Here is a 19666-nt window from a genome sequence, read left to right on the forward strand (position 1 = left end):
AGGATCAAAACAAGAAGAGGATTTTACACTTGTCAGCATATATATGCACCCAGTATAGGAGCACCAAATACATAAAATAAATTCTAACAGACATAAAGGGAGAAATTGATGGGAATACAATAATAGTAAGAGACTTTTAACACCCCCTCACATCAATGGACAGTTCTTCTAGTCAGAAAATCAATAAGGCAACAGATTTTATGCAATCGTTATCAAATTACCCATGACATTTTTCACAGAACTAGAACAAATAATCCAAAAAATTTATATGGAACCATGAAAGACCCAGAATTGCCAACGCAATCCTGAGGGGGTTAAAAAAAAAAAAGCAGGAGGCATAACTCTCTCAGACAATACTACAAAGCTACAGTAATCAAAAGTGTGGTATTGGTATAAAAACAGACATACGGATCAACAGAACAGAATAGAGAGCCCAGAAATAAATCCACACACCTATGGTCAATTAATCTTTGACAAAGGAGGAAAGAATATAAAATGGGAAAAAGACAGTCTCTTTAGTAAGTGGTGCTGGGAAAGTTGGACAGCTACATGTAAATCAATGAACTTAGAACACACCCTCACACCATGCACTAAAATAAACTCAAAATTGCTTAAAGACTTAAACATGACACCATAAAACTCCTAGAAGAGAGCATAGGCAAAACATTCTCTTGACTAAATTGTATCACTGTTTTCTTAGGTCAGTCTCCCAAGTCAATAGAAATAAAAACAAAAATAAACAAATGGGACCTAATCAAACTTACATGCTTTTGCACAGCAAAAGAAACCATAAAAAAACCAAAAAGACAACGTACAGAATGGGAGAAAATATTTGCAAATGATGTGACAGACAAGGGCTTAATCTCCAAAATATACAAACAGCTCATACAACTCAACAACAAAAAAATAAATAACCCCTCCGAAAAATGGGCAGAAGACCTAAATAGACATTTCTCCAAAGACATACAGATGGCCAGTAGGCACATGAAAAGATGCTCAACATCACTAATTATTAGAGGAATGCAAATCAAAACTACAATGAGGTATACCACCTCTAACTGGTCAGAATGGCCGTCATGAAAAAGTCTACAAGTAACAAATGCTGGAGAGGATGTGGAGAAAAGGGAACCCACTACATTGTTGGTGGGAATGTAAGTTGGTGCACTCACTATGGAAAACAGTATGGAGATTCCTCAGAAAACTAAAAATAGAACCACCATATGATCCAGCCATCCCACTCCTAGGCATATACCTGGACAAAACTATAATTCAAAAAGATACATGCACCCCAATGTTCACAGCAGCACTATTCACTATAGCCAGGACGTGGAAACAACATAAATGTCCATCGACAGATGAATCAATAAAGAAGATGTGGTACATATACACAATGGAATACTACTCAGTCATAAAAAAGAACAAAATAATGCCACGTGCAGCAACATGGATGCAACGATAGATTATCATACTAAGTGAAGGAAGTCAGAATGAGAAAGACAAATACCATATGATATCACTTATATGTGGAATCTAAAATATGGCACAAATGAACCTATCTACAAAACAGAAACAGACTCACAGACACAGAGAACAGACTTGTGGCTGCCAAGGGGGAAGCGGGAGGGAGAGGGATGGACTGGGAGTTTGGGGTTGGTAGATGCAAATTATTACACTTAGAATGGATAAACAACAAGGTTGTACTGTATGGCACAGGGGACTATATCCAATCTGCTGGGATCAACCGTAATGGAAAAGAACATAAAAAAAAGAATGTATATATGTGTATAACTGCATTGCTTTGCTGTATAGCAGAAACTAGCACAAGATTGTAAATCAACTATAATTAAAAAAAAAAAAGACACTGATATTTTGAAGTAGTTTAACCTTAAACTGGGATAGTTCTCATTTTGTTTTCTTTACCAGTATCTCCCAATCATCTGCTGAGAGGGGTTCCACCTCAACTTGTTGACAAGACACCACATGGGAACAAGGCTTGAGAAACACCTGGAAAAAATTAAAGTACAAAACTACTATTAAAAGCCTTTTTTATATCCCTAGAAAATAAGAAGTTCTCTCTTTAGCTACGTAATTAATTTTGTGTGCATGTGTGTTTGTGTGTAGTCCTTAGGTAGGCCCTGATATACTCAGCATTTCAGAAAAAATTATTTTACAACCAATTATAAAATAAAGGAAAATACATTCTAGCACAATATAAGTTTTAAAAAATAAAGATAGCCATTTAAAGAAAAGAAATATAAGTTAAAAATGCAAGAAAAAACAATAATGTCATGAAGTCATAGCTTGATCTTATATATAAATGTTATTATCTCTAGCAGTTCTGCAATTTAGTTTTATAACTAACTTCAAGCCATGCTGCTTCTGGAAAAGTAAAAAAACACACTGAAATAGAGATCAGAACCAATTATTTAGAAGCATAATCACGCACAGCTAAAAAGTATAGCAAAACAAATATCCCCTCATTCTAGTCTATAGATACACAGGAAATCCTAGTGTCTCTCAAGAATTTGGAATTAACCTTCTTACTTTCTTTCCTCTTCTATGGGCATTTCTGGGGATTAGAGGAGTAAAATCCAAAGCCACTGAGTATTAAATGCTCCTTCTCTGTCTTTTGTGGATTGGAGCAGACTTTCCCCAAGTGCCTCACCTGTTCCTCAGTTATTTCCCTCAGTACCTCCCATATACCCTATTTGAAAGCGGTGACTCTAAGGAAGCACAAAACAAGAAGCTATCATCCTGGCCAAGCCAGTCCACTTTCTGTTCCTATCAATGATTGTTTGCGAGACAGTGCCTTAGTGGTGTTGTTACAATACAAAGAATGTGCAGAAAATCAGATAGAAGTTCACTTTGAAGCAAATGGGAATTAAAAACAAGCAGGACTGTTCAGGGTGCTGATAAAGACATCAACATCAGGAATAGGAAGTTGATTTTTCCCATAGGGAAGTGCCATATACTCAAAGAGAGCAGAACTATAACCTGCTATGCAATCCTGGGCAAAATAGCCCATCTCCCTAGGTTTGCAGAGCAAGGCACCAAAGTTAGTGATTTCTAAGGTCACTAAGCTGCTAAAGTTTTAAGATTCTAGCAAAAATTTAAGGTAAGCAAAAGACTAGTGCTAGGCCTATGGATTTCTCATCAGTGGCCTATTCTCATTATCAGAAACATGCATGAAAAAAATTAGTCTGTGTTCAAAACAAGTTAAAAAGATGTTGGGCTTCCCTGGTGGCACAGTGGTTGAGAGTCCGCCTGCCGATGCAGGGGACGTGGGTTCGTGCCCTGGTACGGGAAGATCCCACATGCCGCGGAGTGGCTGGGCCCGTAAGCCATGGCCGCTGAGCCTGCGCGTCCAGAGCCTGTGCTCCGCAGCGGGAGAGGCCACAACAGTGAGAGGTCCGCGTACCGCAAAAAAAAAAAAAAAAAAGATGTGACATTCTTCAGTATTCTTGTGAAAAACTGGTAATAGAAAGCAATTTAGCCCCATCTATCAAATTTTTAAATGTGCAGTGCCCTAGACTTGGCAATTCAATTTTTAATATTTATTTCACTTCATACATATACAAACATGTTCAATGTATATTGTCTGTAATATGTGGAAAGGATCTCTGATATAGTTTGTGGGGGAAAAATTGCAGAAAATATGTATGATCTCATTCTTTAAATCCTGACGGTCTAATGAGATCCCACAGTACACAATCATTCTGAGGCTGGGATTAGAGAAAGGGAAAAACATTTTCTACTTTCAACTGTAAAACATTTGTACTGAATATGTATTACTTCTGCAGTTTAAAATAGTTAAAACCATAAACTGGTGAATATGATAAAATGAAGAGAAACATGAGTCCTTAAGCTTTAGAGTTTACAATCTAAGCACATGAAATTCACAGGCAAGACGAAACTGGAAAAATAATAACTCTCTTTTGTAGGACAGATTTTTTTAAATCAAGTATGACCCTGGAAGGTTAGAAAATCTGTCAGAAACAAATAAAATGAAGTTCAGTAATAGTAAGTAAAACTCATTAATTCATATAGCAAAAAAAATTGCACAAAAACAAAATTAAGGTACCTGGAAAGTGAGTAAAATAGCAGAATACAAAATCAACTAGGGACCATGGGAGACTACTAGATAATGACTTAATGGATTATATGGTAGATAGTGACTTAACAACAGTTACAGTCAACTTGAACATCCTGGATTGGTTATAGTAGCACACAAGTTAGGTGTCATCTTACCGCCTTAAAAAATATATCTGAACTTTTATTTCTATTGCTGTATTATGTGACATCAGAAGAAAGTCATTGTCATCACATTTTGTGCTTACCTGTTCCCCATTTGAAAGTCCAAGTTTCTGACCAAATTGTCTGCTAATTTCAGCCACATTTTCACCTTGATCACTAAAATGTCTACCTTCCACCCAGCTCAAGAATGCAGGCTCGTGACCCCAGGATACTTCTATAGCTTGATTCTATTTATTCAAAAAATAAGAAATGGGGGAGAAAAGTTTTGAAAGTTTTTACATGCTTCTCTGGATTCACATAAAAGATAAACTATTATTGCAATCCACACATACAAAAAGAGTTCTATAAATAGTTGATAGCACTCTGTTATATCCACATTTGTCACAGCATTTTAAAAGCTATAATCTGGGCTTCCCTGGTGGCGCAGTGGTTGAGAGTCCGCCTGCCGATGCAGGGGACATGGGTTCGTGCCCCAGTCTGGGAGGATCCCACATGCCGTGGAGCGGCTGGGCCCGTGAGCCATGGCTGCTGAGCCTGCGCTCCGCAACGGGAAAGGCCACAACAGTGAGAGGCCCGCGTACACACACACAAAAAAGCTATAATCTTTTCCAGTACCCAATGATGGTGATGCTATGGGTGAAACCAATACCCTTACATTCTTATGATGGCATTATAAATTGATTCAACCATTCCAGAATTTACAATGGCAACAGGTAGCCAATGAACTTACACAGCCTTTGACCTTGCTTATTTATTTAGAATTAATGATTCAAAGAAGAAGAACAAAACTACACCAGAACATATCTCTTCAGTATTTTCTATGTGAACACTTAGGACTCCTCTATGAAAAAAAAAAAAAAAGAACTGTCTTATATGTCTAGCAATATGGAAATTACTAAATAAGCTGTAAATTTACCATTTTAGTCAATAAGTAGAAACATGTAATCAATAAAAATGTAATAGTATTTATTTATTAGAAGAGTAATACATGGTAAAAGCACAAAAAGTATAAAAGCATAAAATGTGAGGGCTGGTCCCTGTTCCCAGAGGTAATTACTGTTAATAGCTTATGTACATTCCAGAAATTTTATATTACGCAGCTTCTTAAATAATAATTTTTAAAAGTCTTGAACTATGGAAACATAAGTAAAAAAAAGCAAAGTATAAAATTTATTCTTCTTAAGAGCAATTATATAAAATATGTATGCCTGTGCTTAAGGATTAAAAAATGTTTTCTATGATTTAAAAATTACAAACCTACTAAAGAAACCTTGGGAAATATATAAACCTGGAAGGGAAAAAAGGAATTACTGATATTCCCATGTGAATATCAAACATGTTAGTCTATTTCTGGCTAATCCTTTTTTTAAATAAATTTATATATTTTTAAATTTATTTATTTTTGGCTGCACTGGGTCTTCGTTGCTGCGCAAGGGCTTTCTCTAGTTGTGGTGAGCGGGCTTCTCTTGCTGCGGGGCATGGGCTTCTGTAGTTGTGGCTCATAGGCTCTAGAGTGCAGGCTCAGTAGTTGTGGCGCACAGGCTTAGTCGCTCCGTGGCATGTGGGATCTTCCCGGACCAGGGCTCGAACCCATGTCCCTGCATTGGCAGGCGGATTCTTAACCACTGCGCCACCAGGGAAGTCCTTCTTACAATTCTTTACAGGACAGTTCCACCACTCTGGCTGACAAAATCTTTCCACTGAGAACAATGTGATACAGTAGAAAGAGACTCAGATTTGCAGTGAAAGTCCAGAGTTACTAGGTCAGCTGTAACTATGTGAGCTGAGATTATAAGAGTCAAAGTGACCAATCCCCCAAAAACTTTCTACGAGGTTTCATCAGTCATTGACATATAATGCAGATCAGCTGCCCTATTTCATACGAAGAAACTTTTAAAACCACAGATGTTAAATAAGGAAATATGAAATATGCCCTGAAATATCAAAAAGGAGAACCCACCAACTCCCTGGAAAAGGGAAAAATCAACTTCATTAAATATGAAAAATACTTCAATTATTCATTTGGTCAAAAGGTAGTAATCAGCCCCATGAAGTCATAATATATGTTCAGATATAAACTTTGCAGACTAATGTTGTGAGTTCATTTTTACGTCAAAAATCATTCACTTGGACCACAGAGCCCCTGGGCCCTCAGGTAGAGAGAAGAAAAGGACAGCCTAGAGAAAAAGGAGCCCCTTTTCCAGGAGTTCAATCTAATCAACAAATGACTGACCTGCTTTTGCCTAAACCCATGGTATCCATATCACTTGAAGGGAATTGCTGGGTGAAACCATAGGTTGTAGTGCCTTAGGATCGGCCAGGTCCGAGGCCTGGGTAACACAAAGGAAATGACAAAATGGCTATTTCTGGAGGGTGATTTAGGTTCATTTGGTTGCTCTCAGTGTGGATATGAATCCTTTCCCCTGTTTCAGTAATGCAGACAAAGTAACTGAGTTACAGTAGTGATTCTCAACTGAGGGTGATTTTCTCCCCCAGGAGACATTTGACAATGTCTCCAGATATTTTTGGTCACGACCAGGAGGAGGGGTGTTGCTGACATCTAGTGGGTAGAGGCCAAAGATGCTGCTAAATATCCTACAATACCCAGGACAGTCCCCCACAACAGGAAATCTCCCAGCCTAAAATGTCAATAGTGCCAAGGTTAAGAAATCCTGAGTTAAAGGATCCTCTGGGTACCCAGTCCTGAAACAGGACTTGGATAAACAAAAGAAGACAATACTTAAAACACAGAACAGAATATAACAAGTGAGCTGTGTCACAAAAACACTGCAGTGAAGTTTTGAAAAGGAGACAAATGTGGGCAACAGAGAATCTGAAACTACGTGGAGGAGGTAGAATTATGCTGTTTTTAAAAGCGTGGAATGAGGAAAAATGCTTTAGGGAAGAATAGCTTGAGTAAGAGCACAGAAGTGGGAAGAAGCTGGGTTATGGAAGAAACAGCGAGGAGGCGAGTGTTGATGATGCAGGTGAGTTACAGACGAGGGCAAATTAAGTGCATGGAAATGGACTGGCCAGCTTCCTCATGCGTGAAAGTACAGAAATGACCTAGATACCTAAGGTCTCTTTCACCATCAACATTCTGTGATTCTAGAACAACGGGTCTCAACTTTTTGTGCATCCAAGTAGCCTTAAGATATTTCTAAAACTACAGATGCCTGAAGCCCACTCCCCAAGGCTCTGATTCAGTAGGACTGAGGAAGAACCAGAACATCGGTATTTTTAAAGCCTTTTGCAACATGATAAATACAATTAACACTGTTGTATTAATATATATGAAACTTGTTGAGAGTAAACACTGAGTTCTCATCACAAGGAAAACATTTTTTTCTACTTCTATAATTTTTTATCTATATGAGATGATGGATGTTCACTAAACATTGTGCTCATCATTTCATGATGCATGTAAGTCAAATCATTATGCTGTACACTTTAAACTTACACAGGGCTGTATGCCAATTATATCTCAAAACTGAAAGAAAAAAAGGTAAACCTGACACAGGCCAGAAAATCATCACTCTGACTCTTTACCCATTACAGTATTATCTGTATTATGTATTCAATGCTTCAGCTGAAGTAAAATAATTCAACCTATTAACTCCCGACTCATGACTTTCTACTTTAACAATTATCTATGCCCTCTAACTCAATACTTCTGGGAGCCTATCCTAAATAACCAGAAAATAAAACAATGTTTTATTATATATTATACAACAAAGATATGTTATTTTTAACTTTTATTAAAATATAATTACAGTATCACTTTTAATGTTTAAAAATGGAATACAATATAAACATTCCATCACAGTGAACAATTAAATTATGTCAAACTTATGACAGAGTACTAATTAGCCACTAAAAGTGACAATTACCTTTTAACAAAATAAAACACTTATAATAACTCTAAGGGAAAATATCAGGATACAAAACTACATATAAGGGTGTGTGTAGGACTCCATTTCTGTTAAAAATAGAGATTAGAAACAAAACTAGAACGTTTGATTCAAACTGTTAACATTAGTTATCTTTAGGTTTGGGGATTATGGGTAACTTTATTTTCTTGTTTATAATTTTCCATGCTTTCCAAATTTCCTATAAAACATGTATTACTTTTCTAATTGGGGAGAAAAGTTGGCCTATTCTGCTGATATAGGCTGGACCGAAACAACAGTTTCTTCCAAGGCTAAAGGGATTTAAGTTTCAAAAATATATCTACGAATTAATGCCTATGAATACTTATTGAAGGCTAAAAATTTTAAAAATAGATCAAGACCACTAAATTCTTAAATAGTGATGAATGCAACACAGCATCCACATTTTAGAGCTACTGTAAGGAAGCAATCCTATAAACTCATTAGGTGGGGAGTGTTTCCTATAAACTCATTAGGTGGAGATTTGAAGGCACTGTGGGCAATTTCCATCAAAGCTGACTGAGAGCACAGGGCAGGCAGGATCTACCTGGGATCTGGTGACATAACTAACTCATCTCCTGCCATGAAGGGAGCTCATTAAGGCCAAGAGACTACCTACTTTATGGTAAAACAAATAATAGCAGGATCTGTTGAAATTAACGTGCTTTGAAAGACAGGGCAAATATAATCTAGAAAAGTAGTTATTAAAATGGAAAGGTGGGATATTTGAAATTATTGCAAACTCTTAAATATTTCCTGCAAGGATTAGCCAGTAGTGGGGTACTAGGCATCCAGGATTTTCAAAGATTTCGAATATTCTATCCTTTTGCCCCCAGAAGCACACTCAAACTCGTAGGCCAGGTGCCTCTATGTTAAAATAATGAAAGTAGGGATGTGGTTAGAGCTATGAACTACCACAATCACAATGTTCAGACGGCAACTGAAAGCAGAGGTTCAAGTAATCCTAACTACATACGTCCAAATATGCATAATCTCACTGCACATTCCCAGCACACCTCACAGGTGTTCCGAGTAACGGAGACGCTGGAAGAACCTTCATCTTATTAACCTATCCCGCTCGTGGGACACAGGGCTCAGTCTCTGTTAACCTACAGGGGCTCCACAAACCAAGGCTGCCCCTCCTTCTGGAGGCCCGGGCCACAGCCGTGCAGGCACCTGGAAATCATTGGTAGGAAAAACACTCTTTAAAAATGAAACAAAACAAAACCCAAAAAGACAAACCCGACTTCTCAAAAGCTTTTCCAACCTGGAGTGAGGAATAGCTGAACGCAGTGGCAGAGTATCAGGATGTTTGAAAGCCCAGTTTCACCGAGTAAAAGACCTGGAATGCGGCAAGTTAACTCAAAGGCTCGGGGCTGCACTAGACGTGGTATGGTTGCAAAGACCGCCCAGACCGGCCCACAGTCTGGCCTCTGAACCGGTCGGCGGCCCGGGAAAAGCAGCCCGCCTCCCGCCGCCGCGAGAGGCCTGAGCGGCCGCTGCGTCCCTAACAGACCTGGGCCCCGGCCGACCGCAGACGGCCCACCAGGTGCCTCGACTCGGGGCCGGGAATCCCGTCCGGGTCAGGCGCGTTACCTGCAGCAGATGCAGCTGGGCCACGAGGCGCCGCGGCAAATGGAGGAAGCAGTCGCGAGCGTTGGTGAAGGCTACGGTCACGACCGCCCCGTCACCCCCAGCACCCGCCAGGCGACCGCCGCCCCACATCATCCGCAAGCGCTGTTCCCGCGGCCACTCACCCTAGTCGACCCGGGCTAATCCGGCAGGCCGAGGACGTCGAAGCCGGAGAAGATCGATCGGCCCCGCCCCTAGTCCCGCCCATAGCCCTGCCGAGCGTCTGTAGCGGGAGGGGCGTGCGAGCCTGCTCCGGCTCTCCGGGCCTCTCCGCCGCGCCGCAGGGGGGCGGCACCTCGTTCACCGAATTCTCGCTCACAGGAAACGATGGCTGACGCTATCGATTCTTCAGCCAATCTCGGCACGCCTTGGCCCAGCCCTTTCTCTTATTGGATACACAAGAGGGCAAGGAGGCGGATGTTGTCGTCTCTGCGAGGGCCCAAACCGGCAAGATGGCGTCGAGTGGCGGGGAGCTTGGGGGCGTATTCGACCACCACGTCCAAAAGGCTGTGTGCGACTCGCGGGCCAAGTATCGGGAGGGGCGACGGCCTCGCGCTGTCAAGGTAAAGTGATTTTGGTTTCATTCAATGTCCTCAGTAGCTTTATGTAAGCTCTAGCTTCACATGCCTAGCCTACGTAAATAAAATCTTGAAAGGCTGCAGTCACATCCATTCACTGGAGATGAGTGTGAGGAACGCTGGTACTCAGGTACCAGATATTCTTGCGACCTCTTTAGCCAACTGTTAGAACCTCAGCTCCGTGAAAACAGGGCTGTGTTTTAGTCATTGTATCATCCGCGTTTACACTAGTCCTTGTCACACGGTAAGGCTCAATGACTATGTTAACTCTTTCCTGTCGTATCTACCGAGCCAACTTCTGTAAAACGTGTCGATTGAAGGTAGTCTATTAGGTGCTTTAGCTAGAGGCCTTCACACGTAGGGTGAATTCTTTATGCAGAGAGAGGGGCAAATTTTTGATTCTTTATTTTTTGCAGACTCTCTGAACAGAATAGTTCTTGTTTTCAATTTTTTTTTAATAGGAGCAGATTTGTCTTAGGCTTATTTGTGAAATACATTTAATGTGTCTGCATTTCTTTTAGGTATATACAGTCAATTTGGAATCTCGGTACTTATTAATACAAGGAGTTCCTGCAGTGGGAGCGATGAAGGAATTAGTTGAGCGATTTGCTCTGTATGGTGCAGTTGAACAGTATAATGCTCTGGACGAATACCCAGCAGAAGACTTTACAGAAGTTTACCTTATTAAATTTCTTAATTTACAAAGTGCAAGGTAATATGCAAGTTAAGCAGTGTCTCATTTTCTCTATTCCCATTGGTATCATTTTGTCCTCTCTCATTCATTCCTGAATTACCCAATAACCTAACATGGCCGTTTATTATTTTTCTCCAGTTTTCTTAAGTGTTAGCTTTACCAAAACTCTGTCCATAGATCATTCCCATACTTAACAATTTTCTGTCGTGTAGTGTGGTAGATTAAAGATTGGGTTTGGAGTAAGTTTTCAGGTTCCACTGCTTACATTGTGACCTTGGACAAGTTATTCAACCCCATTAAACCTGTTTTCGTATTCTGTAAAATCCATATGGTAAAAGGATCTACTTATTGAAGTTGCGTGAGGATGAAATGAGATAATTCACGTAAAGGGATTAGCAAATGCCTTCTGTTCAGAATGCAATAAACATTAGCCGTTGAGGGACTTCCCTGGCTGTCCAGCGATTAAGACTTCGCCTTCCAGTGCAGGTGGTGCGGGTTCGATCCCTGGTCAGGGAGCTAAGATCCCACATGCCTCGCAGCCAAAAAACCAAAACATAAAACAGAAGCAATATTGTAACAAAGTCAATAAAGACTTTTAAAATGGTTCACATCAAAAAACTCTTAAAAAAAGATTAGCTGTTGAGTTTCTTATTGTTATGCACCTATATGAATTGACCCCATTTTTTCTATCCTTCTATATATAACATAAACTCTCTGCTCCAATAAGGCTGAAATGTGAAATGCCTTATCTCTTTTTATGTTGATTCCTATTCTTGTCACTAATACACTCCAAGACCCATCCTTCTGTGGCTATTAAAATTCTTATTTTCTTTTCTGTGCTACAAATAACACTTGGGTACACAGGGTCATGTAGTGTTGTCCAGTTGCTCTTATGTATAGTCTCACTGCTCTAACCAACTTGCCAGCTCCTTATGATGAGGGAAGCATATTTTCTCATTGTGCATTCATTCTAAGGAGTTTTTACATCTCCCACACCACCTAGGACAGTAGAACATGCAGTGTGACATCTGGATTTGAATCCTAGCTCCACAAACCAATGTGGGCATGGCCAAGTTATAAATCTCCCCAGGCCTTAGTTTCATCATAAGATTGTTGTAAAGTGTTAATTCAAGTGAAGCATTTAAGCACTTAGGACACTGCCTGGTACGTGGTAAAATCTCAATGAATATTTCTTATCATTTTCCCTGGGCATAGAAGTACTTAATTATTGTAGTAATTCCTGGCCAGTCATAGATGTTTTGTTTTGTTTTTAAGATGTTGGGGGTAGGAGTTTATTAATTTATTAATTTATTTTTGCTGTGTTGGGTCTTCGTTTCTGTGCGAGGGCTTTCTCTAGTTGTGGCAAGCGGGGGCCACTCTTCATCGTGGTGCGCGGGCGTCTCACTGTCGAGGCCTCTCTTGTTGCGGAGCACAGGCTCCAGACGCGCAGCCTCAGTAGTTGTGGCTCACGGGCCCAGTTGCTCCGCGGCATGTGGGATCCTCCCAGACCAGGGCTCAAACCCTTGTCCCCTGCATTGGCAGGCAGATTCTCAACCACTGCGCCACCAGGGAAGCCCGTCATAGATGTTTAATAAGTATTTGTTGAATGAATACCATCCTCTTATTTTCTCACTATTTGTTACATATTCAATATTTCCTCCATTATTGAAGGTTTACAATAACAATATTTTTAACTAATTTCTTGCATATGAATTCCATTATAGGAAAACATTGTGCTGAAAAGGCTAAATTAGGTATGAGCTAACTCTCAAGCGCCATTTAACTTAACACAGAGAAAAATCTCTATTTCATGACCACAGATTGTGTACCTCAGACCAACAAGCTGGACCCTATATTGGTTAAAGGGAATCTCGCTTGTATGGATGACTTAGTTAAAACCTATTAAGACTCTTGGGAGAGGGGAGGAAAGGCTCTAAGAGAGTATGCAGTGGATCAGTAGGGTCAGTACCATCCACAAGTAGAGCATCTTAATTCCCAAGCTATAGAATATATATACACAGCAAAAGCTGGACTTTGCTCTTTAGATCAGTGTATTGTATACTAGTTAAGCTTTCATGCTAAGTAAATCTAGATTAGTAAACCATGATATGTATTTCTGTTTAGAATAGCGAAGAGAAAAATGGATGAACAAAGTTTCTTTGGTGGATTGCTTCATGTGTGCTATGCTCCAGAATTTGAGACAGTTGAAGAAACCAGAAAAAAATTACAAGAGAGGAATGCTTATGTAGCAAGAACTACTAAAAATAAAGGTATGGAAAGCCTATTACTAAACAACACCTCCTACGTGTCAGATATTTTGCTACGTTTATCATCATGGAGTTCCCAGTCTAGTGAGAAAACAGACAAGTAAAGGATCACAATTTTCAATATCTGTAGACTACAGGGTTCTTTACAGAGTGCTGTGTAATCTGGGCTGGGAAGGGAGAGGTGTTGTTTCATGGAAGGCTTCCTAAGGATGAGAGAGGTGGCTGAGTTCTGAAGGGTAAGTAGACATTACTTGGAAGGGGAGAGGAAGAGACGGAAAGATGGGCCAGAGGAATAAATGAGCATCATGCATTTTAAGGAACAGTGAGTAGTACATGATAACCACAACACAGCTTCAGTGAGAGATAAGCGAAAAGGAGACAGGAAGTAAAGCCTGAAAAACCTGTGTCCATGCTGAGGAATTAAGGCTTTGACCAAAAGGCAGTGAGAAACACCTCTGATGTGCAGGCCAGTTACAACTGCAAAAAGTGGATAAGTTCCACTTTTGATGAACACCAGCTGGCCAAATGCCCAATATGCCCATCCAAGTTGCCCTAGACACAAATTCCCAGTGCACCGAATGGAGTCATAGGATCTGGCACATGGACTGTAGAACTAGAGCAGTCAGAATTGGACTAAGATAATGTGTGTGGTCTGAAATCTGAATAGTTCCAGAGGCTCAAATTACCAAATTTCCACCCTTTGGTTAAAAGACAAAGACAGTGTCCATACAGCTATCAAATATGATGAGTTTATGGCTGATTGAGTAAGGGGCATGTGGCAGTGTGAAGAGAGAAATAAAGTGTAAAACTTACCTAAAATTTTGGCGAGAGCTGTTGGGAGTCTCTGGTCAGTTGTAGATGCTGAACTTTAACCTGTGTGAATAACTAGCTTCAGGAAAACCTGTATGTGTGACCAAAGAAATGATAAAATACGGACCCAGCGTATTGTCTCCTTTAAAAGCTACAAATACAAACTAAGCAGCATGATACATTCATACAGTAAAATACTTTGAAGCCATAAAGTTTTCTATGTAATGACATGGAAAAACTGCAAGATTTAGAGTTAACTGGAAAGCAGAAAGGTTCAGAGAAATGGGTATTACAGGAGAAAAAGAGGGGTGAGTGGGAGGAAGAAAGGTAAGACATACTGGACAGATATCCTTTTTAGCTTTTAAACCATGTGAATGTATTCCCTACTCAAGAAGTAAATTTTTTAGGGTAGTGTTCATTAACATCTTAAAGTGACGTTTCTTTTTAAAAGTACATGTTTCTGAATGATGAAAACAATAAATGAACCATTTCTGTTTCCCTTTCTCTCACCTTTTAAATTCTAATATAAAGATCATTACATGACAAAGAAGCATAAAGATACAAAAGATTTTAGACAGGACTTCTATTCGAAGACCTCTGGATTTCCTGCAGCCTCTTTGAACACATCTACTGGGAACTCAGATCTTTGTCTTCCTTATTCCTGTGAGTTGCCTTTGTGCTGTTTCTCCCCCAAATGTACATGTTCATCAGGAGAACATGTGGACAGAGCTTCAAACTCCTCTCAGGATGGTAGAAACCATGATGAAACACTGGAGCATTGTAACCACTATGACTCTCTGCAGAAAATGCAGATGAAAACTTTGAAAAATTCATTGGCCTTCCCTGGCACACAGAAGGCTATTACTCCTTCAGAGGCAGTTGACAGATTTATGCCTAGGACAACACAACTGCAGGAGCGGAAAAGAAGAAGAGAAGATGATTGTAAACATGGAACTCTTCTTGAAGCAAGCACAAGTAGTAATGAGGTTATGATTGGCCCTCAGTTACCAGACATTCCTAAAGTAGACATGCATGATGACTCGTTGAATACAACAGCGAATTTAATTCGGAGTAAACTTAAAGAGGTAAGATCATTTAAAAAAAAAAAAACGTTTTAAGAGACGATTTGGTTACAGGACTAACAACTGAATGGAGACTTATTTCTGGGAACTACAGTATTATCATTCTTGTTTTTTTCATTTTTACTTTTTAGATGTGTTTCCTACAATTCTCTATTGAAGTACAATAACTGAATTTGACTCACAGATACGTATTTGCTTTGATATCTTTAATCCTTGCTTTAAACATATTTTATATCACTCTAAGTAGAAAATATAAAAGCAGTAGTTTTAGCCAGTTAGATCAATCTATGAGAATGGAGCCCAGGCCCTCCTTTTTTTAAAAGCTCTCCGGATAGTTCTAATATGAGCCAACATAGAGAACTACTGCATTGAGGGAAAATTATTACAATTTATTTCTCAAGTTCAAAATTACATAAAATTCAAATGCTTATTTTGCTTCTTTGATACAGATAGCCATAAAGGAAGGTGAGATTTCTAAAGATTAGCCCTTAAGGTCTGAATTTTAATTTTAAATTTCTTAAATAGTTTAGAGCTAGATTGTTCTACTTAGGTAGCAGTGTTTTAATGTTATTTACATAACCATTTTCCATTTTCTAAGCACAAATAAAAGAAAGTTAACATTTGAGTTAGCGTTTGAAAAATACCTTATCGTGGGGCAAGCCTTTCAGAAATCATAATCTGCTGGAGAAAGACCATTCTCTTATACTTGAACTCAGGTTCAGAAAGTGCTTTTCACATAGTTGTACATATATTTTACAATGTAATTAAGAGAGGCTAAGGTAGATTCTTTATGTACCCTTTTTTAACCTCAAAATTATCCAGTTGAGGATGAGGAATTGTTTTATAATAATAAAAATCCATGGACACAGTTTTTATGCTTAAGCCTCTTTAAACATTTTTTTGCTTGTACTGGCACCCTTCCTTCAGATACAACTAAACTGAGACATAGATACAGATACATAGCTATCTTAGACCTGACTGTATTTTCCAGAAAAAAAGAGTTAGGTCCAAATCCTAGATATAGAAATAGTAGAACAACAAAAAGGAGAAACACTAAATACAGTTTACTACAGTTTCTAATAATTTTCCATTTTAAGTGAAGACTGTCTTACTGTGCTTTAACTTATACTGTCTACGTTGTTCTGATGTATTTGATTTCATTTTTCCCTAAGAAATTGAGGATTCTAGCATTTTCTGCTTATTTCTTTAAATTTTTCATCCCCCATCCCCACTGGAGCCTCAATGTCTCTAAATATATCAAATATTATAAGTGTTTCAAGTTATGCATAACCAGGGTATCTATCTGTATTTATAAAATTACAAGTGACTTCAACATAAAATAACAGATCTATAAAGGAATGTTAAAGTAGAGCATATGTTTACTTTTCTCCCCTCAAAATTTCTTTCTTGTTAAATGGCTTTAGAAATTTTACTCCCATCAATGTTTGGACAGAAAACTTTGCTCTGTGCCTAGATCGTAGGCTGCACCTTGAACTTGGGCTAACTGCCTTAAATGTGATGGCAAAGATTAAACTACTGGATGTATATCCTACCTATTCTAATGGTTTATTACTCTTGTACTATAAAAATTATAGTGTTGGTGGTTCTCTTTTTTTAACCTAGGTAATTTCATCTGTGCCGAAGCCTCCAGAGGACAAGCTGGAAGGTGTGCGTGGAAATCATCCTTTAAAACAAAGAAGAAGAATATAAATTGTCTGCAGTAAACTAATATTTTTAAAGGCCTATTTATTTTTTATTTTTAGGCTGTCATTTTAATTCTTAAAGAGATTTTACTGCTGGTATTTTTTTTTAATGCACTCCTCTTTGTAATTTCATTCAACCTACTTGTCTCATATAGTTTCATCTTTTAAAACTAGTTTATCATGGACAAAATACATGCCAGCCAATTATGTCCCTTAAAAAAACTAAAACTTTTCCAGAAGTTCCACCCAGTGACTTTGGTTACATCTTATTGGCTAGAACTGGGCCCGTGGCTGTTCCTTATAGAGGAGTCTAGAATGTTGAATGTTTGGGTTTCCAACTTCTGTGGTTGAGGAAGCAAGAGAAAAGAGGGTTGTGAATGGCTGATTCACAATATGTGCCCCCAAATCTAAGGTTGTTGGTTAACTTAACAAATTAATTAATTTATCATTACTTATCATAGATGTTATTTTGATCCATACTTAATATTACAGAAATCATTCTTACTACCTCTCACACTGCAATCACTATATGTAAATTAATTGAAGCAAATATAGAAACTTTATAATATAAATATAGGCAACCAGGATCTGTTTCTGAATTTAATAATTTTGAGTAATTCACATTCAAAAACTAGAAGTCAGGATGTGTTGGAATGCCAGGGCTTCAAAATCAAGACAATTCTATAAAGCAAAAAAGTTAAACTATTAGAACAAAGCTAAAATTAGAAGCTTATATGCTTTAGTTAACTTCAAAGAGTAATTTACTTCATCTATGGCAGAAACAAATCAGTATTTGTAAATGCTAGACTTTTATTACCACTACTTTTAGCACATCCACATTTTTTTTTTCCTGGCAGTGTATCACATAATTGGAAATCCAAGTATGTCCAGGCTGTTTCCTTTTTTTTTTTTTTTTTTTTTTACTGATAACAATAACCTAAGGAGGCCCATACAAAATGGTGTCTGTTTTTCTCCCTGTCCTAAGGGCCTCTTGCCTAATGGATTGAATTTGAATATAAAGGTTAGGAAGTTCCACCTTCATTTATGACTTACTGATTCAAACTTGCTAGGAAGGCACTTAGTTGTGGATGGTATTAAAAGAAGCTGCAGGCAAGGTGTCTGTCTGGCTCTACCTCCTTGTGAGGTAATGAATTAGATATATAGTTGACCTTTGAACAACACGGGGTTAGGGTTGCTGACCCTCCGCACAGTCAAAAATCCACATATAACTTTACAGTCTGCCCTCCATATCTGCTGTTTTGTATCCTCAGATTCAACCAACCGTGGATTATGCAGTACTGTAGTATGTATTTATTGAAAAAGAAATCCACATACAAGTGGACCCTCACAGTTCGAACCCGTGTTGTTCAAGGGTCAACTATACTTTTTGCTGCACTCTCAGTTTAAAAAATACATTAGTCACCTCAGCATAGAGTTGGAAAAAGCAAGTTTCTCTCTGGATCAGGCTTCTCAGATTTTAAGGTGCTGTGAATCTCCACCTTTTGTCTTACTAAAATGCAGACTCTGATGGTGGTGGCAGAGGCTGGTGGGTGGCTGAAATTGGGAGTTGTTTAATGGGTATAGAGTTTCAGTTGTGCAAGATGAGAAGAGTTCTTGAGATTGGTTGCACAATAGCATGAATGTACTTAACACTACTGAACTGTACACATAAAATTGGTTAAGAAGGTAAATGTTATGATAGGTGTATTTTACCACAATACAGCAGAAATTAGCACAACATTGTAAATCAACTATACTTCAATTAAAAAAAAAATTTCTCTGATAGCCCTAAAGGGAGGAGCTGCTAAGTGGGTTCTGTATTCTTGAGTGGATTCCTGATCTGTGACTGTGTGAAGGCCAGCCCTCCTTGTCCCTGCCAGCATACACAAAATTTGACCACAATGAGAGAAAAAATAAACCGTTCTTGTGTCAAGCACTTAAAACAAAAACAAAACCTCTGATTCAGCTCGTTTGAGGTGGGGTCTGAGATTCTGCATTTCTCACAAGTTCCTAGGTGATACCATTGCGGCTGGTACACAGACTACACTTTGAATAGTAAGGCTCTAGATAACTGGCTTACAGATGAACACTTGGGGAGCAGCTGAAGAACCATTGGTGTTCCATCTGAACCTAAGTAATTACTCCAATCCAGTCCATTATTCTGAACTCTTTCACCCATCAGGTTCCCAGACAAAATTAAAATGTGAGAATAAACGACAACGGGACAAGTTAGATGAGCTGACATAGCTAAGGATAGCTTAACAGTATGCAAATTCATCCACAAAATCACCATCTAAATTACTGCAGAGAATAAAGTTTCTTCCTATATCATGTTTGCAAAGCACAGTTGGTCAAAGGAAGAATTAAGAAAGGAGATGTTGGCTTCCCTGGTGGCGCAGTGGTTAAGAGTCCGCCTGCTGATGCAGGGGACGCGGGTTCGTGCCCTGGTCCGGGAAGATCCCACATGCCGCGGAGCGGCTGGGCCCGTGAGCCATGGCCGCTGAGCCTGCGCTCCGCAATGGGAGAGGCCACAGTAGTGAGAGGCCTGCGTACCGCAAAAAAAAAAAAAAAAAAAAGGAAATGTTAATTAGTGAAATTAATTATCAGGCTGACTCTTCTGGCTCAGAAAACCTTTGTCATATTCATACTCGAAAATCCTTCATGAGCACAAATAAAATACTATAAAGTACTATACGTGTCCAAAATTTTAAAAGCGT

The 19666-nt window shown here is 38.9% G+C and overlaps 2 protein-coding genes across 5 annotated transcripts in view; one reads left to right on the top strand and one right to left on the bottom strand.

Annotated features, from left to right (window-relative positions):
• PEX1 (peroxisomal biogenesis factor 1) overlaps nt 1–9911 on the bottom strand; it is a 73560-nt gene extending 63649 nt beyond the window's left edge. For 2 of the 3 annotated variants that reach the window (XM_060157032.1, XM_060157033.1), the window contains exons 1-3: nt 9780–9908; nt 4338–4481; nt 1921–2004 (exon numbers count right to left, since the gene is read on the bottom strand). In XM_060157032.1, coding sequence (XP_060013015.1) covers nt 1921–2004; nt 4338–4481; nt 9780–9908 — 357 coding nt within the window. Of the gene's footprint in view, nt 1–1920; nt 2005–4337; nt 4482–9779 lie in introns of all 3 variants that reach the window. The other variant, XM_060157031.1, reaches the window with a different exon arrangement.
• Nucleotides 9912–10246: 335 nt separating this feature from the next.
• Nucleotides 10247–19570, top strand: RBM48 (RNA binding motif protein 48). Of its 2 annotated transcripts, XM_060157034.1 has the most exons (5): nt 10247–10378; nt 10915–11105; nt 13212–13357; nt 14696–15249; nt 16870–19570. In XM_060157034.1, the coding sequence occupies exons 1-5, from the start codon at nt 10268–10270 to the stop codon at nt 16954–16956; spliced, it is 1089 nt and encodes a 362-aa protein (XP_060013017.1). In that variant the 5' UTR covers nt 10247–10267; the 3' UTR covers nt 16957–19570. The 2 variants fall into 2 exon arrangements, with proteins under 2 accessions (XP_060013017.1, XP_060013018.1); XM_060157035.1 differs by lacking the exon at nt 10247–10378 and having other exon boundaries at nt 10996–11105; nt 13217–13357.
• The last annotated feature ends 96 nt before the right edge of the window (nt 19571–19666 follow it).

The sequence above is a fragment of the Lagenorhynchus albirostris genome, chromosome 8 (genome assembly GCF_949774975.1).
Source record: "Lagenorhynchus albirostris chromosome 8, mLagAlb1.1, whole genome shotgun sequence".
In the NCBI taxonomy this organism is placed as follows: domain Eukaryota; kingdom Metazoa; phylum Chordata; class Mammalia; order Artiodactyla; family Delphinidae; genus Lagenorhynchus; species Lagenorhynchus albirostris.

Coding starts and splice junctions, on each gene's coding strand:
- RBM48 (XM_060157034.1), top strand. CDS start 10,268: ATGGCGTCGAGTGGCGGGGAGCTTGGGGGCGTATTCGACCACCACGTC. Junction 11,106..13,211: donor CTTAATTTACAAAGTGCAAG/GTAATATGCAAG, acceptor ATTTCTGTTTAG/AATAGCGAAGAGAAAAATGG. Junction 13,358..14,695: donor AAGAACTACTAAAAATAAAG/GTATGGAAAGCC, acceptor TCTAATATAAAG/ATCATTACATGACAAAGAAG.